At 39.4% G+C, this 25,743-nt stretch overlaps 1 protein-coding gene across 2 annotated transcripts in view; it reads right to left on the bottom strand.

Moving 5' to 3' along the window:
• adamts3 (ADAM metallopeptidase with thrombospondin type 1 motif, 3) overlaps window positions 1-25,743 on the bottom strand; it is a 136,145-nt gene that overhangs the window by 38,544 nt on the left and 71,858 nt on the right. For both annotated transcript variants that reach the window (XM_023414303.2, XM_087176070.1), the window contains exons 8-10: window positions 18,468-18,573; window positions 10,390-10,533; window positions 8,001-8,133 (exon numbers count right to left, since the gene is read on the bottom strand). In XM_023414303.2, the coding sequence (XP_023270071.1) occupies window positions 8,001-8,133; window positions 10,390-10,533; window positions 18,468-18,573 (383 nt within the window). The remainder of the gene's footprint in view (window positions 1-8,000; window positions 8,134-10,389; window positions 10,534-18,467; window positions 18,574-25,743) is intronic.

Below are 25,743 nucleotides of genomic sequence, written 5' to 3'. Positions count from 1 at the left end.
ACAGCGTCTGTCAGATTTTCTTCTCCTATATTCGGAGGCACTGTCTTACATCATTGATTTCAAAGAAAAATTCCAGCTGTGACACAAAAATGTCTATTCTCTATGTTTACGTTATCATTCACTATGCAAATATGCAAAAGCGGCTCAGTATTGTGGATTATGATGCTCTGAATCAGTTTTATACAAAAATGTTGTATAAAGTCTATGAAGAGCTAATGATCCACAGTCACACTCCTCTGTATCAGCCAACAGACCGAATCAATGTTTATGAGCTGCACTATAAGCTGATGGAAGAGGTTTTCATCTTATTTGAACATCGACTCCAGGGCGGGTGGTCAGATATTTGTTTCGATGATTAGAGCATTTGAGAGAAGGCAAAAATTGGCCTTTCAGCTGCCAGCGGCCACACCTTCACCAAGCGGTTTTGTGAACAACATGAGTGCCTATAATTACGTCTAAGAGCTGTTTCTCTCAACTGGTCTCAATCTGGTCAATCCTTTTCTCCTCTGGCCGACATTGTTCTTTCTCTCATGAAACTCTTTCACATCTGCACTTAATTCACAATGCAGCTGTTTTTCTTCTTGGTAGAACCATGAGTTCAGATCAAATAACTCCATAACAATTATCATGTAATGGCTTTTATTTAATTCATATTCTCTATAGTTTCAACTATTAAGTGTGTGCTTGGTGTTGAAGTTGCTGAAAATGTTTACAGGCTCCTTCCACTTAATAATCACCTACCTTATTTTATGGCTGTGCTTATTTTCCACTCTGTTTGTGTAATTATAGTCCCGCTGAACTCACCACTGCTGCAGCAAAGACTGAATTTCCTAAACCGATTTTTATTACTGTAGCTGATCTTTCTGCCACTAATACTGTAAATCTCTACTTTGAAAACAATGTGCTTAGTTTTGAAGAGTGCTAAAAGATTATAACATTGTATCTCAGCCAAATGCAATGTTTCCTTTTTGTTGGTGTTCATTACGTGAATCTGACTTCTCTCCTTGAGGGGAACACAGACCAACACCGCATCATGTGAAGTGACACACCTGCATCTTGGTCGACACGCCACTTTCCTACATGCCAGCCCTGTCTTTTTTCATTCTGTTGCGCTTTTTCACGGCTGCAAAATTCTTGTAAATCCTGAACACATTGTTGCATCCTGATTTTGTTGACAGATAGAAAGACTGTTGTTATGGCAGGAATACCAACCAGGCAATGGTTGATGCTGCTTTATTAAACCTTTCCTGAACCTGGGAGCACATATTACTCTGTGAATAATGTACACAATGAACGGAGAATGGAGAAATAATTTCAGCCTCAGGAGGCTCTTGAGCAAGTTGATGCAGCCATGGTGAGGATATTGTATGGATCAGGCAAATAAAATACAGCTTTCTGCTTCACTACATAAAAAAGAACTTGAACATTAGAGCTGGACCTTAACTGTGAACTTTTCAATGTCCAATATGAACAGAATCCAAAGACTTCTGGACATGCACATATCAAGCATGAGGCACTCTAGCAGTGTGATAATGTAATATTACTGAACTGGATTCTCAGACTATCAGCATCATTGTCTATTATTAGGTGTATTTTGCTGGATGTATCTGAAGACTGTAAGTGCTTTCTAGTCAAACCTGTCATTACTGGACTGGTGGGAATTCTGTATTAGATGAATACAGACCTGTAATCATCAGTATTATTAATCTGTTTAAACGTGCTGTTCATTACTTCTAAAAGAACCTGGTTTCACTAAAACACTTTCATGACACCAGGAATACTAACAATAGAGCAGAAGTGTTTTAGATTGGGGTCACTGATTTAGGACTCCTTCCTTTGTCCATCTCATTTATCGGGACTTGAAAGAACTAAAAAACTTTAAGATGAAACTCTAATTGAGTTCAATCTCTCAACATGTCTGCTGCAGCCATGTCTCCTCGTCCAATTGCTTGGGCGAGTGGCTCTATGTTTACACAGTTGCTGTACAGTGGCTCCATCACTAGAATTGCAGCTCTGGCTCTCTGTTTTCTTTTTGGTTTCTTTGTTTACCAACAGAGGGGTCCCAGAAATTGCCTGATCAAACACCTCATTCATGTCGGTTAATTCGAGCTAAAAACAGAGGGTGACCTTAATTGTCCAAAATTGTTGTTGATGTAAGAGGAGCTCCCTCGATGGTAAAAAAAAAGTTAATTGTGGTATTATTTTGGTCATGTGGGGACTCCATTTGGAGTGTCTCCGTGTATGCTATTTTACCCACAGCAGACCAGTAATCACGGTTTGCAGGTCAATACTTTCATTTCAGCTAGCAGGAGCTGGAGTGGCCATCGAGAAAACTGGGACTTTTCTTGATGGTGCCACCACAAAGTGGAAAAAAAAAACATCAGAGAGACACAGAGAGAGAGAGAGACACAGAGAGAGAGAGAGAGAGAGAGAGAGAGAGAGAGAGAGAGAGAGAGTGAGAGATGTGTCTTGTGTTGTGGTGAGAGACCCATTGCAGGAGGCTGAGCAGCCCACTCTGGTTCTGTGTGGCCATCATCTCCCTCATGTCTGTCTCCCTGTTCAGGAAATGATGTTCTGTTTGATCCAAGAGCTCCGCCCACACGCTTTGAGTGTTTGTATCCTTATCATTGTTGAAACACTGAGGCGGCAGCGCGCTGTTGCTGATTCATTTTACATGAATAACAAAACATAAAGGTCCGGCTGAAAAGCTCAGACAAAAGAAGTTAAAATCCAGAAAAAATTAAATGCTTCAAATAAATGTGCAGGAGTAACTCTGCACACGACAGACAGGAGGAGCACAGCAGCAGAGTGGGTTCAGAACCACAGCTCCCAGAACAGCTCCCAGTAAGTCCAGTCGAAACACCAGGAAAAGTTTTGAAGCATAAGCAGTAGGCAAAAGACAACAGGAAGTTAGACTGAGTTTGTTTAGGAGGATACTGTTGTTTTTTTAAAATTTATTTTCTGCTCTGGTTTCAACTAAAATTCTAAGACACTAATTAAAGTAATCAAAGTCTGTGTGCTCAGCTCAGAGCTACAGGATTTTATTACAAAAACATTTGGTGAAAGAAAACGCCACTGAAATTCAAATTTGTCTGGTGCTGTATTTTCTGCTGTATTGTCCAGTCTGAATTCGAATCTCTCTCTATCTGTATTAACCTGTAGTTATAGACTTATATGGTCATTTTTGAGAATGTAGCTACATTGTTGTCGTAGCTGTGGACTTTAATATGAAAAGGTGTTTCTGATACGGCTTTTCCTCACAAACTACGATAATAAAATCATCACTGAATCCCTAATTGAATAGTGTAAATAAAAATGACATTACAATATTACAAAATTATATAACTATAATTAATGTGCAGATGTTAATGTTTCATGTACTGTTCTACAAATCATTATAGTTGGGTTTTGGTGTGCCAGTCTGAGTCAATCGTGAAATCAAAGAAAATATATTTAACTTTCAAATATAAGGTCAATCCATTGTCACAGCCACCACACTGAAAATAAATACCTGGCATAACATGTCATTTAGTCTCGTGTCACAGAGGTGAATTGAAACAAGATTATTACAGCAGCTTGGCAAATATTCCTCATATTCAGAAAACCAGAAGACTCAACAGGCTGAATGCTTCAATCTTTCCACGCTGCTCTTGGTTTCATTACATGTATCACCAGAATATATTCTGATGAAAGTCTGCAGAGACTGATTCAATGTGTAGGAATTCCCCTTTTAAGAAAATATTCAGCTCCAACCTGACCAGAAAATACTGAGCATGGAAGTCTTTTTTTCTAACATGCTTGAGGTCTGAAACTGTAAAAAAGGTATTAACCTTCACAAAAGCACAAAATATATACCTGCATACTGCAATCTTAATACCAATTCTTCTTTTATTCTACCAGGCACTGTCAATGTTTGACAGACAAATATATATCCTCAAACCTACTTCTTCTTTTTTCTCTCTCAAAGTTCCTCAGTTTATGCAGCGATGAGGCGAGCAGACAGTTTTATGTTGGTGATAATGGGCCTAGTGCTGCAGTGTATATGTGCATGTGTGTTTTTACACAGGCATTTTCACCGATCAGTCACAACATTAAAACCATCTGCCTAACATTGTGTAGGTCCTCTGACCCGTCGAGGTATGGACTCCACAAGTCCTGGAAGTTTCCTTCATGGATCCGATTTGTTTTTCAGCAGATCCCACAGAATTTGGAGGCAAAGTCAACACATTGAACTTCATGATTCTCAAAACCATTCCTGAACATTTTTTGCAGTGTGGCAGTGTGCATTATCGGGCTGAAAGAAGCCACTGCCATTAGGGAATACTGTTGCCATGAAAGAGTGTTGGTCTGCAACAATGTTTAGGTAGGTGGTGCGTATCAAAGTAACAACCACATGAATGTCAGGACCCAAGGTTTCCCAGCAGAACGTCGCCCAGAGCAGCACACTGCCTCTGTTGCCTTATCTTCTTATCCTCCCATAGTGCATCCTGCTGCCATCTCTTCCCCAGGCACATGCACCCGGTGGTCCCCATGATGTAGAAGAAAACATGATTCATCAGACTAAGCAACCTTTTTCTAGTGCTCCATTGTTCTGACGCTCACATGCTCAATGTAGGTGCTTTTGGTGATGGTCTGACTGGTCTGAGGCCACACAACAATCTGTGATTGTGGGTTGATCAGTGTATGAGTGTTTTTACAGTGTTCACATAAATCTCTCATGTTTTTAAGATTCAGTCTTAGCAGACTGAGACTTTTACAGCACAGAAGCTGAGAGAAGCTGAGAGAAGCTGAGAGAAGCTGAGTGAAGCTGAGAGAAGCTGAGTGAAGCTGAAAGAATTTGTGCTCCATAAAATCCTACAAGGCACCCCTGTCAGGTTCATGTTTAACACTGAGGACGGAATACTTTGATTTTCAGATCAGTTCAATACCACCTTTAATTTCTTTTAATTTGCCCACAGTCAGAATTCAAAATGAGCTGTGTGATTGCCAGCAATCTCTTCAGGGTAACCGCAATAGTAAGAGATTGCTGCTATTAGGATGTTTCTGGTGTTGGTCTGACTCAGAAGAAGCAGCAGAAAGAGGTAAAAAAAAGGCAGAAAGATGTTGGAGAATAAACTGTATTGATCAAATTACAGACATTATGGATCTTTATTGCATTTTTAAAACCTATAACCTCGGACAATTACTAGAACAGCTAATGAAATCTAACCAGAAGTTCAAACTACAACCTGAGTTCATGCTTAGTTGTATGCAAATGTTTCATTAAATGCATGTTTGTGTTGGTTCCCAGGGGATTTGTGGGGTTTCGGTATGGTATCATATCACATATGACTTCAGTTTTCAATCGCCAAGTAAAGCCTATCGATTGATTGATTAGTGTCTGAACGTCACTTGATAAGAGACACTATGGCAAACTGAAATGTGCCTTATTGTTGAAATGAATGGGACATCAGTGTCCTGACTGAAGAACAGGAAGAGTATATCAGAAGCGTGCTAACATAAGAAGTGCATCGATTTACAATAATTGCTGTTACATGTATTGTTAATGTGACTGATCTTGATACAAATGTTACATCATATCATTAAGCCCTTCCTTCTGATGTTGACTAATCATTCAGATTAATCAATTAAGGCTGCAACTAATGATTATTTTCATTAGAATTAACCTGCTCATTCATCTTTTGATTGTTTGTTATAGGTCTATAAACTGTCAGAAAATACAGTACAGTTATCTAATTAACAGTGCGATGTATTCAATTCAACACAATTCAAATATACACTTTGAAGGAAACATAATTGCAACTAAATTTCTATTTTAGTTTTTCTATTAACATAACAAGGATATTTTGTTAATTTACGTATTTGGCAACTTGCAAAAAAAGTCAATACTGAACATGTTAGCAAACTGTTCAACAACAGTTCCATTCTGAACACTACAGTGCCTGATTGATTCACACATCAATTGTTAATTTGAACAATACTTTGGATTGGATGGGCCAGATCAATTTTCCAATAGAAGTCAATTCAGACTTCTACTTGGTCATTATCTGAGGCTGGAGTTTTGAACACAAGGGAAGCCTTTGGGGTAAACAGTTGTTATCTGCTGACCTTGAGAGTGCTGGAAGTGAATTGATCATGCTCAATGGTGGTGAACTTTACCGTTCCTGATGTTAGATGATCCAATCGGTGAGTCTTTACAGGGTAAGTGTCATGTCATGTCATGACTGATAGATATGTTTTAATGTTAAGTTATATCCAGCAGTTGTTTCAGTAAATGCCCCGAAACAACATGTGTATGTTCAAGTGACAGTGACCTCTAGTGGCTGTAATAATAATGACGAGAGCAAAGGTGGAAGTCAGGTAGAGTGGAGGTCACGGTGGCTGGCTCGACCAAACTTAGGACTTTGACACCGGAGACAGTTGTTAGTTTCTCAGTTCAACAGTGAATGTTGTTTCTTTGAACCGCAACCATGATCATTTCACAACCTTAACCACCTGTTATTATTGTAACCATAACAACATAGGTACTCTGACCTTAACGAACGCACTTATTTGAACCCAAACATGATCTTTTACAAAACCTACCCAAACCTTCACAGCAGCAATGTCATAACATATCTGTGGCGTATCTCCTACTACTTCTATTCAACTAAAATTCTAATTTTCAGTCCACTACATTTGTCTAATGGTTGTAGCGACAGGTTATTTTTCAGACTGACAGCATGTAAATAAGTGTAAATTAGGTGTAGTGTAAAGATTTAAATGCAGGCCTTTATTTGCTATGGAGCATTTTTACCAGTACATTGATTCATTTGTAGAGGCCACATATTGATTTTCTATTTCAAATGGATAAAATCGTATTTTTACCATCTCTCTCTGTGTGCCAGCCATTCAGGGTGTACAGAGCGTGCTGCGTGTGTCTGCCGGGACTGGGCTCAGTATATTTGCTGATGACACAATATGTAATCACCCCTCACTGACCAGAGTTGATTACATATTGTGACCAGTATTGATTATAGCAGCCTTGAGTAAAGGCTCTTAATACTTTTTCCACCACTGGTAATGGCTCTGGATACAGCACCTGCTGGAGTTTTATAAAATCATCAGGTGCTGAAGAAAAAGTGAATAATGTTATTTGAAGTGGCTGGTCCTGGCAAGGTTGTCATTTTAAATAAATACAAAAAATGCAAACCAAAAAGTAACCTTGAGATTAATTGCAAAGTGCTAACTGCAACAAAACACAATAAGAAAGAATGAAGCCTCAGGTGGCTGCTGTCTGACTCTGATTTGTTTATATACTGAAATCAAATGAAGCAGCTTTCAGCCCTACTGAGGCTGGACAAGTGTCTGCTGTCTGTTGTGGTCCATTGAAATTCAAAATACTTCCCCAGAAATTTCAACCTTGGTTCAAATTGAAGATCTTAGTTATCATTTTAGGCCACAGCCTCTGCTCATTCCTTATACACACACATTGTCTAGTAGGAAATGATAAAATTTTCCAGTATTTTGCATTGTGTAAGAGTGACTTTTTATGTCTGTTAGATCACTGCTCTGATTGGCATAATCTTCCTTTTATAAAATTAGACATACATCATAGTGTAGGTGATGTGAGCAGTGAAAGAAGAAGAAAAACGGCACTGATGAAAGAATACAGTGACAGAATGTGTGACAGACAGAGCATGTGACTGCGATGAAAAGAGCAGATATGTGTTTCTAGTGCTCAATCTGCTGATGTCTAAAATTTTCTTGGAGAGGTGCCATCTTCCTCATCTACACGTCTCTCTGCAAACAGCTCTACAGAACTTTTCTGTCCGCTCACCTTAAGACCCATTTCATTTCTAAAGCCTGAGAAACTTTGAGTTTGATGACATTTTATTTTTCTCAGCTCTTTGAGAGTGAGGAAAGTTTCTATGGCTTCTCTCTTTTCCAATTTTTTCACGACTGAGCTTCACTGACTCATTGCACTCTGCAGGTGCCCACTAAACGGAAGCTGTACTCACTGAAGTGCAGATCTTGTAGCCCACTCCAAAGTCAAATCGACACTGCTCGTCCATCGAGTAGTTGATGCCGGGAAGTTCAGGAAGTTGTGGCCAGTCATGTTTGAAGGGGTCGTCCAGAAGACAGTCATAGGTGCTGTCAAATGAAAAAAAAAGGAACACTAGTGTCACTTAACTCAAATGCAGAGTAACATGCCTTTATTTATAACAGGCTTATCATCAATCCCTCTTTAAATACATTTCATTAAGATGCCTCCTGTTTTAATTTGCTAATAAATGCTAATTTGTTAATAAAAACTCCAGAGCTCCTCCATGTTTTCCTGCTGCCTTTATAAATTCAGAATAATGCACATTTCCATATTCATCCATCTGATGCTCTGAGTTTCTCCTGTTGACAGGTTTTTATTAACTAATAAGTTCCCATTACTTTATCTCCATTCTGTGTTTTCAACCTGCCTGAGCCTTGAAGAGGAATCATGCACTTTAATTTATGACCTTATTAAATAGCTAACAAATCAAAAGAAAGCCATGTTTTGAAAATAGAAAGCAGATTAAATACATCCGGATTCAGTATTTTGAGTTCAGCTCAAAGTGAGCAGCAAAATACGCTACAATTCACTGTTGTCATGTGGCTCCTAATTGCTCACTTAAGTGAATGTGCACCACTCTGATACCTGTGAATAGTCTCACTAATTGCTGCAGAAATTCAGCAACACCTTGTTTTCTTGTAGATTTAGGGGCATATTTGGCAGCATGTGGCAAGGTGGTGAAAAGTGGCTCAGTACCAGTGAACCCCAGCTGAGCTGTTCTTTTAAGGCAAGGGGCAGAGCTAAACACTGCTCATAGTCAGACGAGGCATACTGTGCCTGTAAACAACATCTCATACATTGCACCGCAGCAGCTGCCCCCTCAGCAACATTATCATTCTGCACTAACAGTTTTCATACAATACATGGATTTTTCTCTGCAACACATCCACTTATAATAGCCGGGAGCTGCTGTAAAGAACATCATACTGTATGGCCGATTGATCGCATGTTGCCACTGTCATCTCCTTTTATGCACTGTCAATAGTTTGGCGTTCACACTCTGCTGAACGTTCGATTCTTTTACAGCTATGTGTAAAACCTGATGTCTGTGAACCCAACATCAGCCACGGATGCCTTTGCTGTTTATAAATGACATGAAGCTGTTTTACATCCAAGATATTTCAAATACTGAAGCGAGGTGAATTGACGAGAAACAGCATTAGCTTCATCTACTTCTGCTTTTTAAACAGGTCACGTTTTTTTCAGGCGCAGTGAGGTTGGTTTCCAGACTCATGTTATCTGCTCAAAATCATTTTAAATTTAAATGAATGAAATATAATGACATCTCTCCCAAGGAGCTTATGTTTTCATTTCAGAAAATGTATTTGTTTGTCTGTTAGTTGGCAAGATATCTAAAAAAGAAAGTACTTCACAAATTTCAGTGAAAATTGTCAGAAAGTTTGGCTATGGTCAAAGAAAAACTTATGTGTGTGGGGTAAAGAGTGACACCATGTGGTGTTTATAAAGCATGAAAGCATTAAGCTTGAAAACTCTGAGCTCTGAGCCTCTCTTCTGATTGGCTGACTGTTTTCTGAGTGATTAAATAAAAACATAGCAGATTTCAGGTAAACACTCAGAGAAACCAAATCCGGCGAGGCTGGATGGTGGGTCCAGGTGGGCGGGGCTTGGGGTGTGGCTGAGAGTGGTGACTGCTTTGATGTGACATCACAAAGTTACAGAGGTCCTGACAGCTGGTTTTAAGGCTCAGTTTCTGAATACAGGCTGTTTGCATTTCTCTGTGGACTGAGTGTTTTGATACTTTCACAGTATTGATCTAGAACCTAGACCTGCTTTATAATCAAATAAGACATGGACATATGTTCCTTTATATGGGACCTTTAAATAGTCATAACTCGTAGTTTGGTACAATTTATTCTCTAATAACTCTGCTATTTGCTGGAAGGAGTTAATAGTTCTACAAAAACGATGCTTCCCATCAGACAGTTAGCAGGATTTTCTATCAATACATACATTTCAATGCAGGTGCAGAATACGATTGAACATTTTCTGGTGTTGAATTGACATCTTTAGTGAATTAGTTGGCTTTGTATGGAGGTATGAGCTCTGATTGCTTTCAGATCAAAGCCGTAATTTTAATTAGAAAATGCATGTGACTCTCTAGTCATATTACATCCTCATTCATTCAGGCCACCTGATTCCTGCTGCCAACTCACAATATGGTAACACACCAAAATACTAAGAACTAACTAAAATCTTTAAAGATATATTAAAGCAGTGCCACCTCTACAAAAATACTGGGTGTTTCTTTGCACCCACTCACTGAGCTGCAAAAGTGAACTCACTGGATGTATCGCTTCAGCTCCTGTCCGCTGCACATGGACCAGTGGTATCGATGGAAGGCCGCCTGCACCAGAGGAGCCATCACGCTGCCCATCGTCGTTTCATCCCCGCAGCGGTTGCCTTGGCCGTCGTGCTCCATGCCCAACCTGCTCCCACAGGGAGAGACAAGCAGATATTTACACAGCTGCAAGATATCAACGTACACCAAATCCCCAAGGAGTTTTAAGTAAATAAGATGCTTTTATATCAATGATTCATAATATATAATCTTGTATTATCTTGTGGTGGCCAGAAGTGGAAAAAAACAAACAAATTATATAAAAAATTGTATCCAAGTAGTATTTTCTAAGATGTTTCACATTCAGCTTAACTCCTCTATAATAATAGTATCTTACACCCCAACTTTCCTTTCCATCTTTCTTGATATTTCAAAATATTTCATGACAATGAAAATATATGATTCCTTTAGTCTCTCTTTGGGGACGAGAAATCATTTCCATTTTATTGAAGAGAAAGACTTTGGAAGTGTGATGGTTAACCTGTCCTGATTTATTAGTAAACAAATAACTTTTACTTCAGTATAAAAATCTCGCTGTATTTCGTTTGAAAAGACATTTCTCAACATCTTTGTTGTTGTTGGCTTGTCACACTATTGTCTCAAATTTTGGCATAAAAGGAAAAAATCTGCTTCCTTCAAGAATCAAGGAAGGTTTTAGTAATAAACATTTACTGTCTTACCTTCATCCATTTAAAAAGAAGAATGCAAATGTCACATTGAACTAGATGACACACTCCCATTATCATGAAGAAAAGAAAAACAGACTTTTTAAAGTCTTGATTTTTTTTGTAACTTCCAAGTCAAGTATTGAACTGACAGCGTATTTCCCACAGTTGATTTCCCACAACTTTACTGGACCTTTTATTGGACCTGTGTAATTGACTACAAGAACAGAGCATAGACAGTAACAGTGACTCCCCTTAAAGGGCTGTGCATATATTGAATAACGTGCCCTGATACAGACTTGCAAAATAGAAATGATTAGTTTTCTGTTCAGCCAGGGGACATGATGCTGAATCAAAAACTCATGAATAAGAAAAAATAACATTTGTGAAATACTTTTGCAAAACTTAATTTAAACATTTAAATGAAGGCAGATGAAGTAGTATAAGCCTTCAGCACTGAGCAATATGTGGTGGCCAGAGAGGGATCTCTTCACTTTCTGTCCACTGAAAGCACCTACTGACACCAAGTAAGGAAATCTGACAGAAGTAACGGCAGTAACAATTGAAACAGCCGACGATGGAAAAATATTCTCAAGATTTTGCAGGAGTTCGACTGAAATGCCATCCATCTTTTTAAGGACATTTTGTTCCTTTAGTTGAGAGCGGACAGTCGACGGATGTCTGGAAATGACAGGAGAAAGAGACCGAGGATCACCTGCAACAAACCAGGGACCACGTAGCATTATCAGGACTTTATGAAGACGACCCAATGTACTTTACTCAAGGAACAGAAAACTAGGATCAAAGAACATATTCAAAATGTTTGAAAAAAACAAACCTCAACTGGTGACACAGCAATTAATGGTCACAATATCTGCCTTTGCTTTTTCTGGAGCTTTCAACCATGTTACATAGTATTCAGCGGGTGGAGATTTGGTGGTGTTTTATCGAACTGTCAATTCAAAGATCAATACATACATTTTATGCTTAAACATGATGATGGTCAAAAGTTAACAAGTTGACTTTGAGTTGGGATTCTTTTTTTTTGTAATACTATTATTTCCAATGTTAAGAATAAACGTCCATACTTCCAAATAATGTTATGTAGCATGATTATTTAAGATAAACACAAAGCTTGTGCTACAGAAAATGGACCCAGTGAATAGCTCCCTAAGCTTAACATGTCCTATGATAACTATTAATTTAGCTGTACAGACTAATGAGCAGTGATAACTAACATGTCTTTGGGGTCATCAGGTGGGAACCTCCTTTCACCAGTGTTTCGTCTAGTTGGTCCCACAACACCTCCAGGAGGCTAGACAGTGATCACTGGCGTCCCAGAGTCACTCCCCTAATGCCAGCCATCACTGCTCCTCACACCACCATTTTCTTTATCTTGCCTATGCTACCACAAACAACACCATCATCAACTCTGACAAAACACACTAGCAGATTCAGCAAACAAACTCCCCTGCACAGTTGGAGAAAGTGGCGGCCATTTTGAAGGAGGCAGAGTCTCCAGGCAGAGAATATTTATTATGAAATTATTTGGTCATGTGACTGAAGCCAGATAAATACTTGCCAAATAGACTTTTTAATGAGTGAAAATTGATTGAAAAGTGATTGACGTAGATTTATCTTCGAGGACCAGATTCTGAAGAAACTCTGCTGCTGTCATGTTGCATGTGAGGGGGACTTACAAGGTCATTCATTTAATTGTTATTAATATCAGACAACTTGCAATATACACCCTCAAATAGCTTCAAATAATTGGTTTATGAATCGGACAGATGGTGTTTGCATCTCTTTGTTTAGTGTTTTGGTTTCATGTTGCTCCTCTGGGCTTTTACCAATCATTATGCATCATTTGTCATCATGGCCGTCCTTCCCATCACAAACGCGGCTGTCATACTCGTCGCACTAATGTCATTTTAAAAACCTGCAAACACAGCATTACATTTCCTTGTGGTTGTGAGAAAACATGTTTGCAGCACAATTTATAGATTCAAAACATTTTTCCAATAATCATTTTGGATTTTCAGCTGATATTAGGGATTTATTCTTTTCTGTTCTCTGACCTGACCAAAGACAATGATGTGCTCATTGTGCACCACTGCACATGCTGTAATGTCCTTGCCCTGAATGACAGGTCACGTTTTGCCAACATACAGTGAGCATCAATAAACACTTGTGTGAGCAGATGAGGTGTCGATATCCTATGCTCCAGTGTCACCAACTCAAACTCCTGCTCAGTTATTTTTAGAGATGCATGAAATGTTCTGCTGCTCCTCTATCAGCCTTTTAAATTGTCTCTGCTCCTGATATTTTGTTGTGTTCTGCAAATATGTGCAAGATTAAGAAATAAAAACTTTTAATCTGTTTTTTTATTTTTATTTTTCCAGATGATGTCTCTGTAGATGTGGTGTGGTGAGTGAGTAGATTCTCATATCATCGTATCATGAAGATAAAATCAACTGTCATTGGTAAAAGTAGATGAGAACTAAACTGAATGTTCTGCACATATACAGCAAAAACAGAATATCAAGCCTTATAGCATAGTATTGTTATTATCTTTATGCAAACCTCTGGGTGAGGGCAAGTTGAACCTTGAACATTTATTTCTCTATTTATGTCTTTTTAGTCCTTTCACTCCTGGCATGACAGTAGGAGCAGACAGTTCCTCTCCATTCATATAATCTATTGTATTTAGTTAACTTAAGCATCAGACAACAGGAAATACTAATTTCTAAATGGCCAGCAGACATCAGTTAAAAAACATTTATCAGGAAAGTTTGAGTTAATATTAAAGTGCTATTCTAAGTGTGCAAGTTCTATTAAACTGCAGAAAATCATAGTGACAGTTCATCTGCTTTGGGCTTTCAATTAAAGCATGAGTTCAGGGTTAAGTATGTTTGTAAGGAACAAACGGGAATTGACTATAGAATTATAGTGGATTATTCTGAATGAATTTGGAGTTTAAATATGACACAGAAATTCATTTAATATCAACTTCTATGGGCTTTAATATTCTCTAGTCTGATGTCTCAGTGACGGTCGGCCCCTTGACGACCTCGCATATTGGTCATGGACCACTTTGCTTTAGAGAGAAGTTTTTCTTGCATTTAATTTAATTGCTTCTATGTCTCTGTTGGAAAACAGCGCTGCTCTGATGACATGTCATTGACAGATTAATTCTTATGTTTTTGTTTGCTGGTTTCTGACAGGACATTGTGAGATTCTTCTTTTCACTCTTATAGTGAATGAACCTTTCACACAAACAAAGGCTGTCTTATATGACAAATTTAGAGGCGTTGATTAAGCTAATGATCAAATCTCATGAACTCGTCCTACCTCATTGTGACAGATACAGATGCTCAAAGACTCAACCCGGCTGTCAGCACAGTGTGCTGTGTGGGTGACTGTGTTGGGCTCAGCTTGCTCATGACTTCCTCTTTGTTGGTTTTTTCTCAAGTGTGTTTCTTCAGTGTCACCACGTCTCTCCTCTGTTCTCTTCTCGGCTGATTAAATCCATGTCCCCTCAGACTTTTTGATCCTCTGAGAGGCTGTTGAGCCTCTGTTGGCTGAAGTTTTGTTTCCAAGCAGCATAATAATGTGTCTCAGATATCATCAGGACGTACTGCATGTTTTCAAATGGACTACATTTTCAGAAACGTACTTTATTGTTATAAAACTATAGTCACAGCTTAAATGTGTACTCTTCGTAAATCTGTCGTCACATGATTAATGTGATGTGCAGTTACCTAGGAACAAAGGGTGGCTTATGTTGATTAAATACGCTGCCTCATTCTTCCAGTTGGATTAATTTCTGAGGAAATGATGATCTGACGCTACTTCGTGCCATCTTTGAAAAGTCCCGTTAAATAAAAAGTTCTTACCACGGGAGCTGGGTAATTAAAAACAAAGAGGGCAAGTCTAGGATTTCTTACCCTTTGTTATTGATTACTGAGGGCATCAGTGTGGGGGGTAGATCCTGAAGCTCAATCACTGCTGATCTCATCACAGAAATATAATGACTCCTGGTTTGAAAGTTGATCATTTACATTGTATTCCTGAGGCTTTTATGATATAAAGTAGCTTGTTTTCCAACAAATATCCAACAGATGTATGGTACAGATGTTTAGGACAAATTTTTATAAGATGGAATGTGAAAATGTAATAGTTAAGACATTTGAGAAAGGCGAAGAGCTAACAAGGAGCCCCAGAAAAGGAACCATTCATTACAGAGTGTTTGACTTGGAGCACGGACGGGTTTAAGAGAGGTGGACATGGAGTTTCATGTGACGGAAAAGCCTTTCGTTATCCAGGTACACAGTCTGAAGTGGCTTAACTTTACAAAATTGAGCAACGGTTACAAGGGAGAGTGAAAAGGGCGGAAAGATGATGAGGCCAGCTCATGCAGAAAACATCACTTCAGTGAGCATGAAGGGATTATGATGCAGCTGTTGACACCAGCTACCCAGAAAAACCTGAAGACTGAACAAACCAAATATAAGGACTGTTACCAACCAACCTGTTCAGATTTTTAAGGCTTTGGCAGTCAGGGAAGAGCACAGACCTCACAACACACCACACTAGACAACACACTGTGAGCAGCTGAAGACAACCCCACAATGAGGTGACCAGCTGGAGACCTTTCTTTCATTTCTTTCCTCCGTTCCCTGTCGTCTCTCCACTGGCACTATCCACTGAAAAAAGTCATAATCTAAGTGTCAGAGGCTGATGACATCCTCGTGGTTACACTTCATTTACATTATACTTTGTCAGGAGTCCTCACGATGAATAAATTGGCTTTGATATGCAAAAGCTCCAAACAACCTCTACACCACTACCACACTGACTGACTTATGTCTGTGGACTCACTACTACTCAGCAGAAACCAAACAAACTGAGGCTGTGAAAAATGAAAGATTACTGATTGAAATGCAAAAACATATCTGTGAACAAAATCAGCCACACACAGACAGACGGGTGAAACATTACACAGGATGACAGCGCCCCCCACTCGCAGGAGGGGGATGAAAATGATGCAACGCTTATGCTGTGGCCTTCACAGTCACCAGATCTCAACCCAAATGAAAACCTATGGGACATTTTGGACCAACGTGTCTCCACCATCATCACAACAACAAATGACTCTCTTTTGGAAGAAAAGTGTTCATCCCTCCAGCAGAGACTTCCATTGAATATCTGTACATCTCTGCACAATCTGATCCATAGCGCTTCACTAGCAGTACTTAAAATCTCTATTGTGTCTGCCTCTTATCTCCTCATCTTAGTAACACTAAAAATAAAATGAAAACTTAAAAAAAAACACCCTCTTTATTTCCTTCACTTAGCTGCTCTTCAGTGCAGAAGCTTAGAAGCTGTCTCAGGATTTTGGGAATTGCTTTTTTTTCCCCCTTTACAATTATTTAATCTGGAAATTGAATTCAAAGGATCCTCCAGGATCACCTCTCAATAGAAGAAAACTGTGTGTGTGTGTGTGTGTGTGTGTGTGTGTGCGTGCGTGTGTGTGTGTGTGTGTACAGTACAGCCCCAGGTTTCACATTTTTATATATATTTCTTTCCAGGCAAACTCTATTGATCCCTGAAGATGAAATCCTCTCTTGTCCCGAGGGACAGCTACAGAGCAACAAGCGTGAAGTTGGAGGATTGGGTGTCTCGCTCAGGGACCGTCTCATCCCGTTGACTCTGTCAAACAGCAGCTGCTCCTGCTGAAGGACAGCTTCACTTTTCTCTTCAAATATCTGGTCTTGAGTTTCGGTCTGCTCATTCTTCCTGTCAATCATTCAGTCATACGTGTTCCCACCTGTGGCATCACCCGACCTGCTCCTCCTCCCCACTCACCTCGTTCTCTCTCCAGTGTATATACACCAGTCTGTTTCCACTTTCTCTGCCAGATTGTCTTGGTGCCATGTGCCTTAGCTTTCCAGCACTCTGATCTTTGCCTGCCTGTTTTGGTCCTGATTCTGTTTGTGTTTTTTGGATTTTGCCTCAGCCCGGCTCTTTGTACTTTGTTTGCCTGCTTGGATTTTTGCAGTTGCTGTTGAAAAGTTGGCTGATAAAAAAAAAAAAAAAAAGTCCTGTTTGTGGTTCTGAAGAATTCTGATTATTTCTGTTGCCTGATGTTTCTACGGTGCTCGTTTCAAAAGTTTGGATTGAGGCACTTGAATCGGGACCTTCACCTGCAACATGTGCATAATTGCTCTATTTTTGATAATGTGAAATAGCTTGAAAAGAGCAAGAGAGCAGAAAAACAACCTTACGTGACTAGTTTATTATTGTGTAATCCAGTCCATCCAGGTTTCAGTGCCGAGCCACAGCTCATATGAAGCCTTCCTCAAACTCTCTCTACTTTTTTCTTCTTGCTTAGTGAGAATCTTTGAGGTCACCACAAACAACAGAGCTTAAATTTCACAGTGTACAATATTCAAACAACGTAGCTGAATTTTTACTTTGCTCTGTTTGTTAGTAGAGACTAAGAAGTGTATTATTTTTCTGCAGTCAACAAGAAAATAACAAGAACTTTTGTGGGTCCTAAACAGGCGACAGGTGAAAGTAGTGCACAAATAGTGAGTGAATTTGGACGCAGCCTGTGTGTATCGCTGTTAATACATCCAAGCTTCATCCTTAATTTAGTCCTCTTTCCTGTTTCCTTGCTTGTTCTTTGCCGCAATAATGAGCAAGGCAAATTCAACCTGCACATTTTGATGGTCACATTCCCGAAATTCCTTTCCATGCGATACGAGGGTTGCCTAGCAACGAGACTCTTATTCAGACTGAATCTCTATTCAGCGTGTTGCCATGCATTTTCTCAGTCAGTGAATAAATATAAATACTAATTTGTGATATTTCCTGTGGTCAGTCGTCGCAGGTTTAACGACAACTTCCCTTGTTGCGCTTCCCGCTCATGTGAGTGCGTGCGTATGATGCTTTTGTGAACTTTAGTTTAGAAGTGAAGCATGTTGCAGGAGATGTGGACTATGTGTGCGGACAGATAAACTGACAAACTCTTACGAGCGTTGGCTGAGTCCTTGTGTTTTTTGACTTGCTCAATAAACAAACCATGAAATTCAATAAAGGCTACCATGTTTGTTGTGAAAGTGCTCAAGGCCAATCTCCTTAAAGGTCCCCAGTGTCACTTAATATAGAGATCACAAGGAGAAAAAAAATGCCCCAGGGAGATGTAACATGTGCAGCTGTGGTATAAAGCAGAAGGACAGTCATTTCCCCTCAACTACAAAGCAATGTCACCTTAGGAAGAGGAATGCGTATGTTGAGGAGCTTCCAACACCCTCACACACAAAGAAGAAACAACATAACAAGAGGAACCTACACATGTCCGGTCTCGTGAGCCACGACGAAGGCTGAGGAGAAGCCGTCCTCGTGGTTGAGGGTGCAGCTCCGCACAGGGTGGCACATTCCCGTCACTGGAGCATAACCTGACGGACACAAGGAGAGAGGGGGGAGGTTACCGTCACAGACTGTTAAATGAGAAATGTCAAGGGAAACTGACTTCTTTTAAATAAATAAAACTGTCCGAGATCTTGTTTGTGTCGACATAAGCAGCTGTACAAGAACTTTACAACATTGTAGTTTTGCTTGTGGTACAGAAAATTAAGTATCATATGGAGACCAGTGCTGACATATTAAACCTGTACCAACATTAAATACCCAAAGGTGAAAACGCAGCATGCACATAGCTTCAGGACAAAGTTGAACAATCTGAATTTCACCACTTTATTCTGCACATGTTAACAAACACGCTAATGTTTCGGCCAAGTGGACTTCACCAGTAAAATAGCTAGTAAGGAAGGATGCATTCAAACTCTGATTTACAGAAAGCCCATGGAACCCCAAAATCATCCTCCCCAACAGCAACCACCCAAGCCATTTGAAACGAAACATACCAAAGGGACAGATCTCACGACTAAGGAGAAAAGGCTCAGTACTAGATGAATTCAAATGCAAAGTAGATGAGATGAAATCAAAATTCTATAAAAGAAATTTTCATATATCCATAATAAATGAAGCGTAAAACCATGCTGTAATATCTTCAAAGTTTGAGTTTCTTAATCTGAAGAAAGAATAACTTCCACAACTGAATTCAATCACTGTCGTCAGAAACTTTGGGACATAATCGACAGACACTGGCACATCCTAAGTGAAGAACCATGAAATCACTAAATCCACCTCCTCCTATCAGTCTGACCACAATCAGAGACAACCTTGTACTTTTCAATCTACCAAACCTAATCATACTTTGTTTCATCTAAAAGGAAGCTTCAGATGTGGGAAGGGCAGTCATGACTGGGGAAGTAGAGCAGGTTGGCCACTAATCGGACGGTGGGTGGCTCGTTCCTCGGCCCCTCCAGTTCAAGTGTCCTTGGGCAAAATAATGAACCTGGTGATGTACCATTGGTGTGTGAGTGTGTGTGTGTGTGTGTGTGTTACAGAAGCACAATGTGTAGAACAAGTGCTGTATGAAGTGTGTGGATGGGTAGTGTAGTGTAGTGGAAAGCTCTTTGAGTGGTTGTTAAAAATTGGAGAGCTCTATATAAATGAAGCCCATTAATCACTGTAACTGTAACTGGTGAAAAGTTTCCTCATTAACTGCATCACAACATCTACAGCCAATCCCTATCATGAAATCAAACACGGCTCCACAGCCACTCTGCACTTAATTGGATGTGAACATGTAACACCTCCAGCCAAAACTATACTCTGAGAGAGACGTACTGGATCGCAGTACTCAACACAATGACACCTGTTGGACTGAATGATGATCTCACTTTTAAATGCTTCCTCTGAACAAATTTAAAAAGAGAATGAAAATTGCAGAACCTGTAACCTCAGCTAGAATTGTTAACTTGTATAGGATTTACCACTTCACCTGCTTTTAATCATTGTCATAATATCAAGGAAAGATGTATATGGGACAGTAGAAACTCAATTACCATGTGACCCTTTAAAAGTGCTATTTGTAAGATTTCTCTGCCACCACACGTGGTTTCTTCTCAGGAACAGGTGGTGGTGATTTTCGCTTGACAAGAGCATTGGCCATTATTTTCTTTATAATACAAGAGGTTATAATTCGCCCTCTGAGTAGCGCTACATCTCCAGGGCAGATTGAAGGCTAAAGTGAGTCACTATTTGAAAGTGACGAGACGGGCTGGGGCTAGTTGGTTAGCATGCTAACTTCAGTAGAAGTTAACATTGGTGTTGCTTTCCACCTCTGGAAACAGCTGTTGGTGAGTAAAGGAATGAAGTTTGATGTTGAACTCGCAACATTTCTTCTAGACTGATAAGCTGACAGCTGTTATTGCTAATGTTAGCTATGTAGCAATAGGAAATCTTACAAATAGCTCCTTTAAGCCAATCACGTGCTAACTCTTGTATATAGATGACATGACTTCTATTTTCTACTTGAAAAAGTTGGATGTGTCACACGTACATCATGATTGTGAAGATATAAGTGATGCGGAGCTGTGCTGCTCAACAGGAAACAGATATTACAAACATGGTAGGGCGGACACACACACACACACACACACACACACACACACACACACACACACACGCACACACACACACACACACACAGTTGGGGATTCAGGAGGGAAGGAAGGAAGTGTTGTTCCTTTTGTCAGCTTCATGATTATTAAACATTATTAAAATTCATATTTTCACTGTCCCACTACTTCCTGATACGCTTTCTTTGCAAGATGTTGCATCAGTCGCTGGGACCACATTGTTCACATCAGTAACTGAGGGTATGGAAGGAACAAACCTGAACTGTGCCAGAATTAGAATAAACACGTGTTTCCTCATTTAGTCCTCCCTCTGTGCAGAGATTAATCTTGTTTGACATTATATTACTTCAAACCACAAATGCTGATATATTTTACAAGAAGTGAACCACACACTACCAGGCAAAGACAGACATCAGGGAGAATAGATTTTGGCACAGCACTGCTAATATACATTTGGCACAATGCCACTGATATTGCCCTGTCCTCATGTAAAAATAAATTCATTGATCATTTTGGACATCGATCTACAAATAACCATTTTCATTTTTGAATAAACTTTGGATGAGTTTCCTATCTACAGGGTGTTTGCTTGATGAAAACTTTTAACTGAAACAAATCTGTAAATGCAGTTAAACTTGGGCTTATCTTGTTTAGTTAAACTGAAGCTATTTATGCTTTTGTTGGCAGAGAATAAGAGAATTCTGTCAGATTTTCTGTACTGTCATTGGGAAAAAAATAGAAATCCCAAAACATCAAAATCTGCAATCAGACACAATCAGACACAACAGCAGCCGCGCATCAGCGGCAGTTCAAAGGATAGTAGCTGGGTGTCAGTCATGTGATCATGAATCCTCTGCACAGTATTTATTTTGTACTGTAAGAATGGTTCAGAGAAGTGTGCAGACCAATTGAATAACAACATGTTAGTGTCCGGGTTATCATACATGGAAACATGCAGACTCATGTGACTCAGAGTCAGAAGGTCTAATAATCATAAAATGAAAGTAAATATTGATAGTCCCTGATAAATATCTACAACCCAGGAACTTGGACGTTCCAGGAACACTCAGGCTCCCTGATCACACAGGCTTTTTTACACCAAAATTAAGGTGGAAATGTGTCCTTTTTAAATGCAGGTAAACCACTTAAAAGGGCGACTGACACCTTTCCCACTGCTAGAAAGGGTATCTGAAAGGTTTAAGGACAGACAGAAACTCATTGGAAAGGCCTTGATCACCTAAATGAAGTTAAGAAGATGTGTTGTCAATGAATGGTAAATGCCTTGCCTTAGTTTTTGTATCACTGATTATTCTCTTAAGAGCACACAACAAAGACAGACGCAAGAGTTGAGACACATGGTTTGAAGGCTGATGAAGTAAGAATAGTGTTGTCAACCCAAGATAAATGTTTCCTGACAAAACAGATGACCTTGGCTGTCAGAAGCACTCTGTACAGAACTGCTTTTATCTTCAACTGAGACAAATGTGATCAAGATTTCACTCAGAATTCAAGACGAATCATAAGATTTTTCCCACTTATTTTGTTTTATATCTAATTAAGTGTCATGAGCATTTCCATGAATGGGTCGATCCCTGGGATTACAAAGATAGTAAACAAGATGGAGACGGGTAAACACTTATCTCAAGCCAGGGTCACAAATGAACAAAGGCTCTGAGCAAACGCATCCTTAAAAATCAATAAATGATGTGTGAAGGCAGCGTCTGCCACTAAAGACTAGGAAAATGCTGAGGTTTTAATTCACACAACACACAAATAGGCAGCGCCCTGCATACCTGCAGCCAGTATAAGCAGAAAACGCTCAACCAACACAGACCACAAATTCACATAAACGCCAAAGAATGCCAACGTCAAACAAACACATGTATTTCTCCTCAGCAAATGTCACAGGAGACCCAGGGAGTGAACACTAACGTATTTCAGTATTTCATTTTATTAACTGGATATAAAGGATGCCAATTATGTGATTGTGTTATTGTGTTTTAAATAAAAGTATCGGAAATAGAGCTGATGTTATGTTATGGCCACCAGCTATAATTAGCATAATTAACATTAAACTTTATTTCTGAGATATGTTTTTTTGTCTTGAGTTCGGTGTGGCAGATGCCTTTTAAATATGTGATGCTGATGATCCTTAGTTGCTTGTTGCCACGAACTTTTGTTGCAACTGTGAACAAAAAGCTGCTGAATCTGACTGCAAATTTAATTAATTTGATTTAATGAATGCAGAAAAAACAAAAATCAAAGGCTCACAGACTATTGCACCAAAAAACAAAGCAATGTTTTTTTCTTGCAGTGTATGAGCCATTTGTTTGTTGTCTTTTGTTGGTTGTTTTTCAGCCCAGGACCTGTTCTATTTTTGGCTTAGGTGTGCGTGTCCAGTTTGATTTAATTAATGTATCAATAGCAGCTGCTTGTTGTCAACAGAGATTTATGGTGGTTAATTGGACATTTCTTACCCAAAATGCTCCTTGGTAGGCACGGATGATTTTTTTCTGTTTTTAATCACATTCTTTCAACCAACATTTGACTGATTGATCCGAGACAGATATTTTCTAACACAGGTGCTCATCTTTTGTACCGATGATTGAGCTTGGGGAGTTTCATGTCAATCCGAGATCTGGAAGTCCTCCAACTGCCACCCAGAACTGTTTAAGCAGAAAATGAATGTGACTTGACTTCCAGAGCCTGAAAAAGCTCCTCGCACTTTGAAACTATTATATATGTAGAAGCTCATTTTGTCAAGTTTTTCATTGAAAGCTTTCTCCAGTTGACAGAGTGATGTATTTTCAAGCACATTCAGTCCATTTCAATAGATATTTCTCACCTCATAGCATGAGATGCCTCAACTGAGACAGCAGCTGAAAATGTTTAAAACATCACATCAGCTCTGCCTGTTTAGCAAAGCTGAAGTCGCAGCAGCCGACAAGTCCTCGTACATTAATGACAAAACAAGGAGGGGCGTTTTCTGACCTGTCGACCACATGGTTAACACGTCTCAGTCGTAATAAAAACCGGTTGTTTTAAGTTCGTCATACGACAAACGATGTGGGTTTTTCTCAGCTGTGTGAAGGAGTGAAGGGTATCTGATGTTAATTAACTGTTTAATGTGTGTAAGTAGATTCACTGAAGGCTTAGGAAACACAGGACCACAACCTACACAAAGGATGGAGCGGGAATAGGTTTTCTTTATTCCTATGTTTGTTTGATTGATTAGCTTTGCTATTTGGGGAAGGCAGAAGCGGCATTTCCATTCCACCTTTACCATCAACTGTTTCTATCAACCTCTTATTGTCTCTTCGCTGTCCGCGGGGTGAAATCTGGTCAGTATCTCTGTTTTCTTAAGCTTGTGCAAATGATTCCATTTCAAAACATGTCACACTCTAGCAGAGAGACTTAATGACATATTGCTTTACAGCATGGCTCTATGCACTTATCAAAATATAACAATGGCTCAAGGGAAGTACAAAGAAGTGATTGTAAGATGTTTTCCCCAGACAACACTGAAACAATTCAGCCTTTCACTAGCGGGAGTCCTACAGGAAGCCATGAAGCCAATCACGTCTTAATGTCCTTGATGGCATCAAAGAAAAGTGATGCTGCTCTGAGTGGGAATTGTCATGTTTGATTCACAACAAAAAAAGGCAGCAGCCATTGGTTGATTTCCCCCAATAGATTTAGCCTGAATTTGATGAAACACAGCAGCTAGACTATATATATCATAAAAAAAAACATTGTATTCACTCAAATGGTCTGACAGGAACCGTGCCAAGAAAAATTCAGTTAAACAAATCATTTTTCTCTTGACTTTTGGGAAATCACTGTTGGTTAGCTGTGGACGGAGGATGCACTTATCTGTTTTCGTGTGTCTTCTACTGCACTTGGAAAGGAAAGAAAGGGGGCTTCAAAAGATTTGGTTTTTGCACAGGAATAAGCACAGTGTCAAAAAATCTGTAAATGTAAAAGTATTCTGATGTGATGTCTTTTATTCCTAAAATCAAAGTGAAGCTGAAACTCAAACAGCACAAAAAAAGTACAGAAACAGCTTTCTGACTGTTTCCTGTTCTTCAGAAGGCTGCTATACAATCATGACCATTACATGTTCAATCACCGAAACATGTGGGTTTATTCTCTAGGGATCACAAAAATTTTGTGTTCTGCTGAGATTTGTCAGTCTGCACAAAATTGGTGGGCCACCCAACTGACAGACAGATAATCTGATAATTTTACATATGTCAAGGAATTTTCTTCCTTTTACTGTTATTTTATTTTCTAGGCTTTACTCACACCCCAAGATTTCATAACAACCTCTCATTGTTGGACAAAGGTTCCCTGTGTACCCAAGGTCATCTAGACCTCTGAACATCCTAGATATTAGAGGTTTAGGGAAAAGCATAAGCTTAGACAGAACCGTCCAAACATAGTTGCAGTCAAGGATGAGTGAAGTGAACATGTGACAATGACCAGGCTTAAATGTCCAATAGAGTCTTCACACGTATAGGTTTAGACTATCATTTTGCCGTCTTTGTATTGCTCATCATTTTCTCCTCTGTGCCAAGCTTACAATAAATACTTCTGCCTGAGACATCTGAACTCCTGATGATTTTAAATATACTGTATAATGCACGTTCTTTCTGTACTGGAGACATTAAGTCCCAAAAGGCAAGAGAGGTGATAACCTTTTAAATTCACGACATGGTGTATTCTGACATGTATCTGTGATTCTGTACATCTAAATTAGAAATTACGATAAGTGAGGTAAAGGCTTTTGATGTTTCACACGAAAATATAACAACAGCATTGTGTTGTTACAATGAAAATCTTCACACTTAAACACTGCTTGTGTTTCTGTGTGCCGCTGCTTTATTTCAGTTACTATTAATAGCTGTGAAGCACTAGACTGACAGTGCAGGTGTCAAAAACAAGCCTATACTGTACTGTGACTGACTGCAGGCAAGACGACGTTGCCTGAACGGTTTTAATCCTGTAGGTAAAATGTTTTGATGCAGGTTCGAACTCAGTTCAGTTTAGAGGGAACAGACACCGCGATGTCTCCTGCCT

Source organism: Seriola lalandi, unplaced genomic scaffold (assembly GCF_002814215.2).
Source record: "Seriola lalandi dorsalis isolate HSWRI2012SDOR001 ecotype SW California unplaced genomic scaffold, Sedor1 jcf7180002054524, whole genome shotgun sequence".
NCBI classification, from domain to species: domain Eukaryota; kingdom Metazoa; phylum Chordata; class Actinopteri; order Carangiformes; family Carangidae; genus Seriola; species Seriola lalandi.
This window is presented reverse-complemented; position numbering and strand designations above follow the sequence as displayed.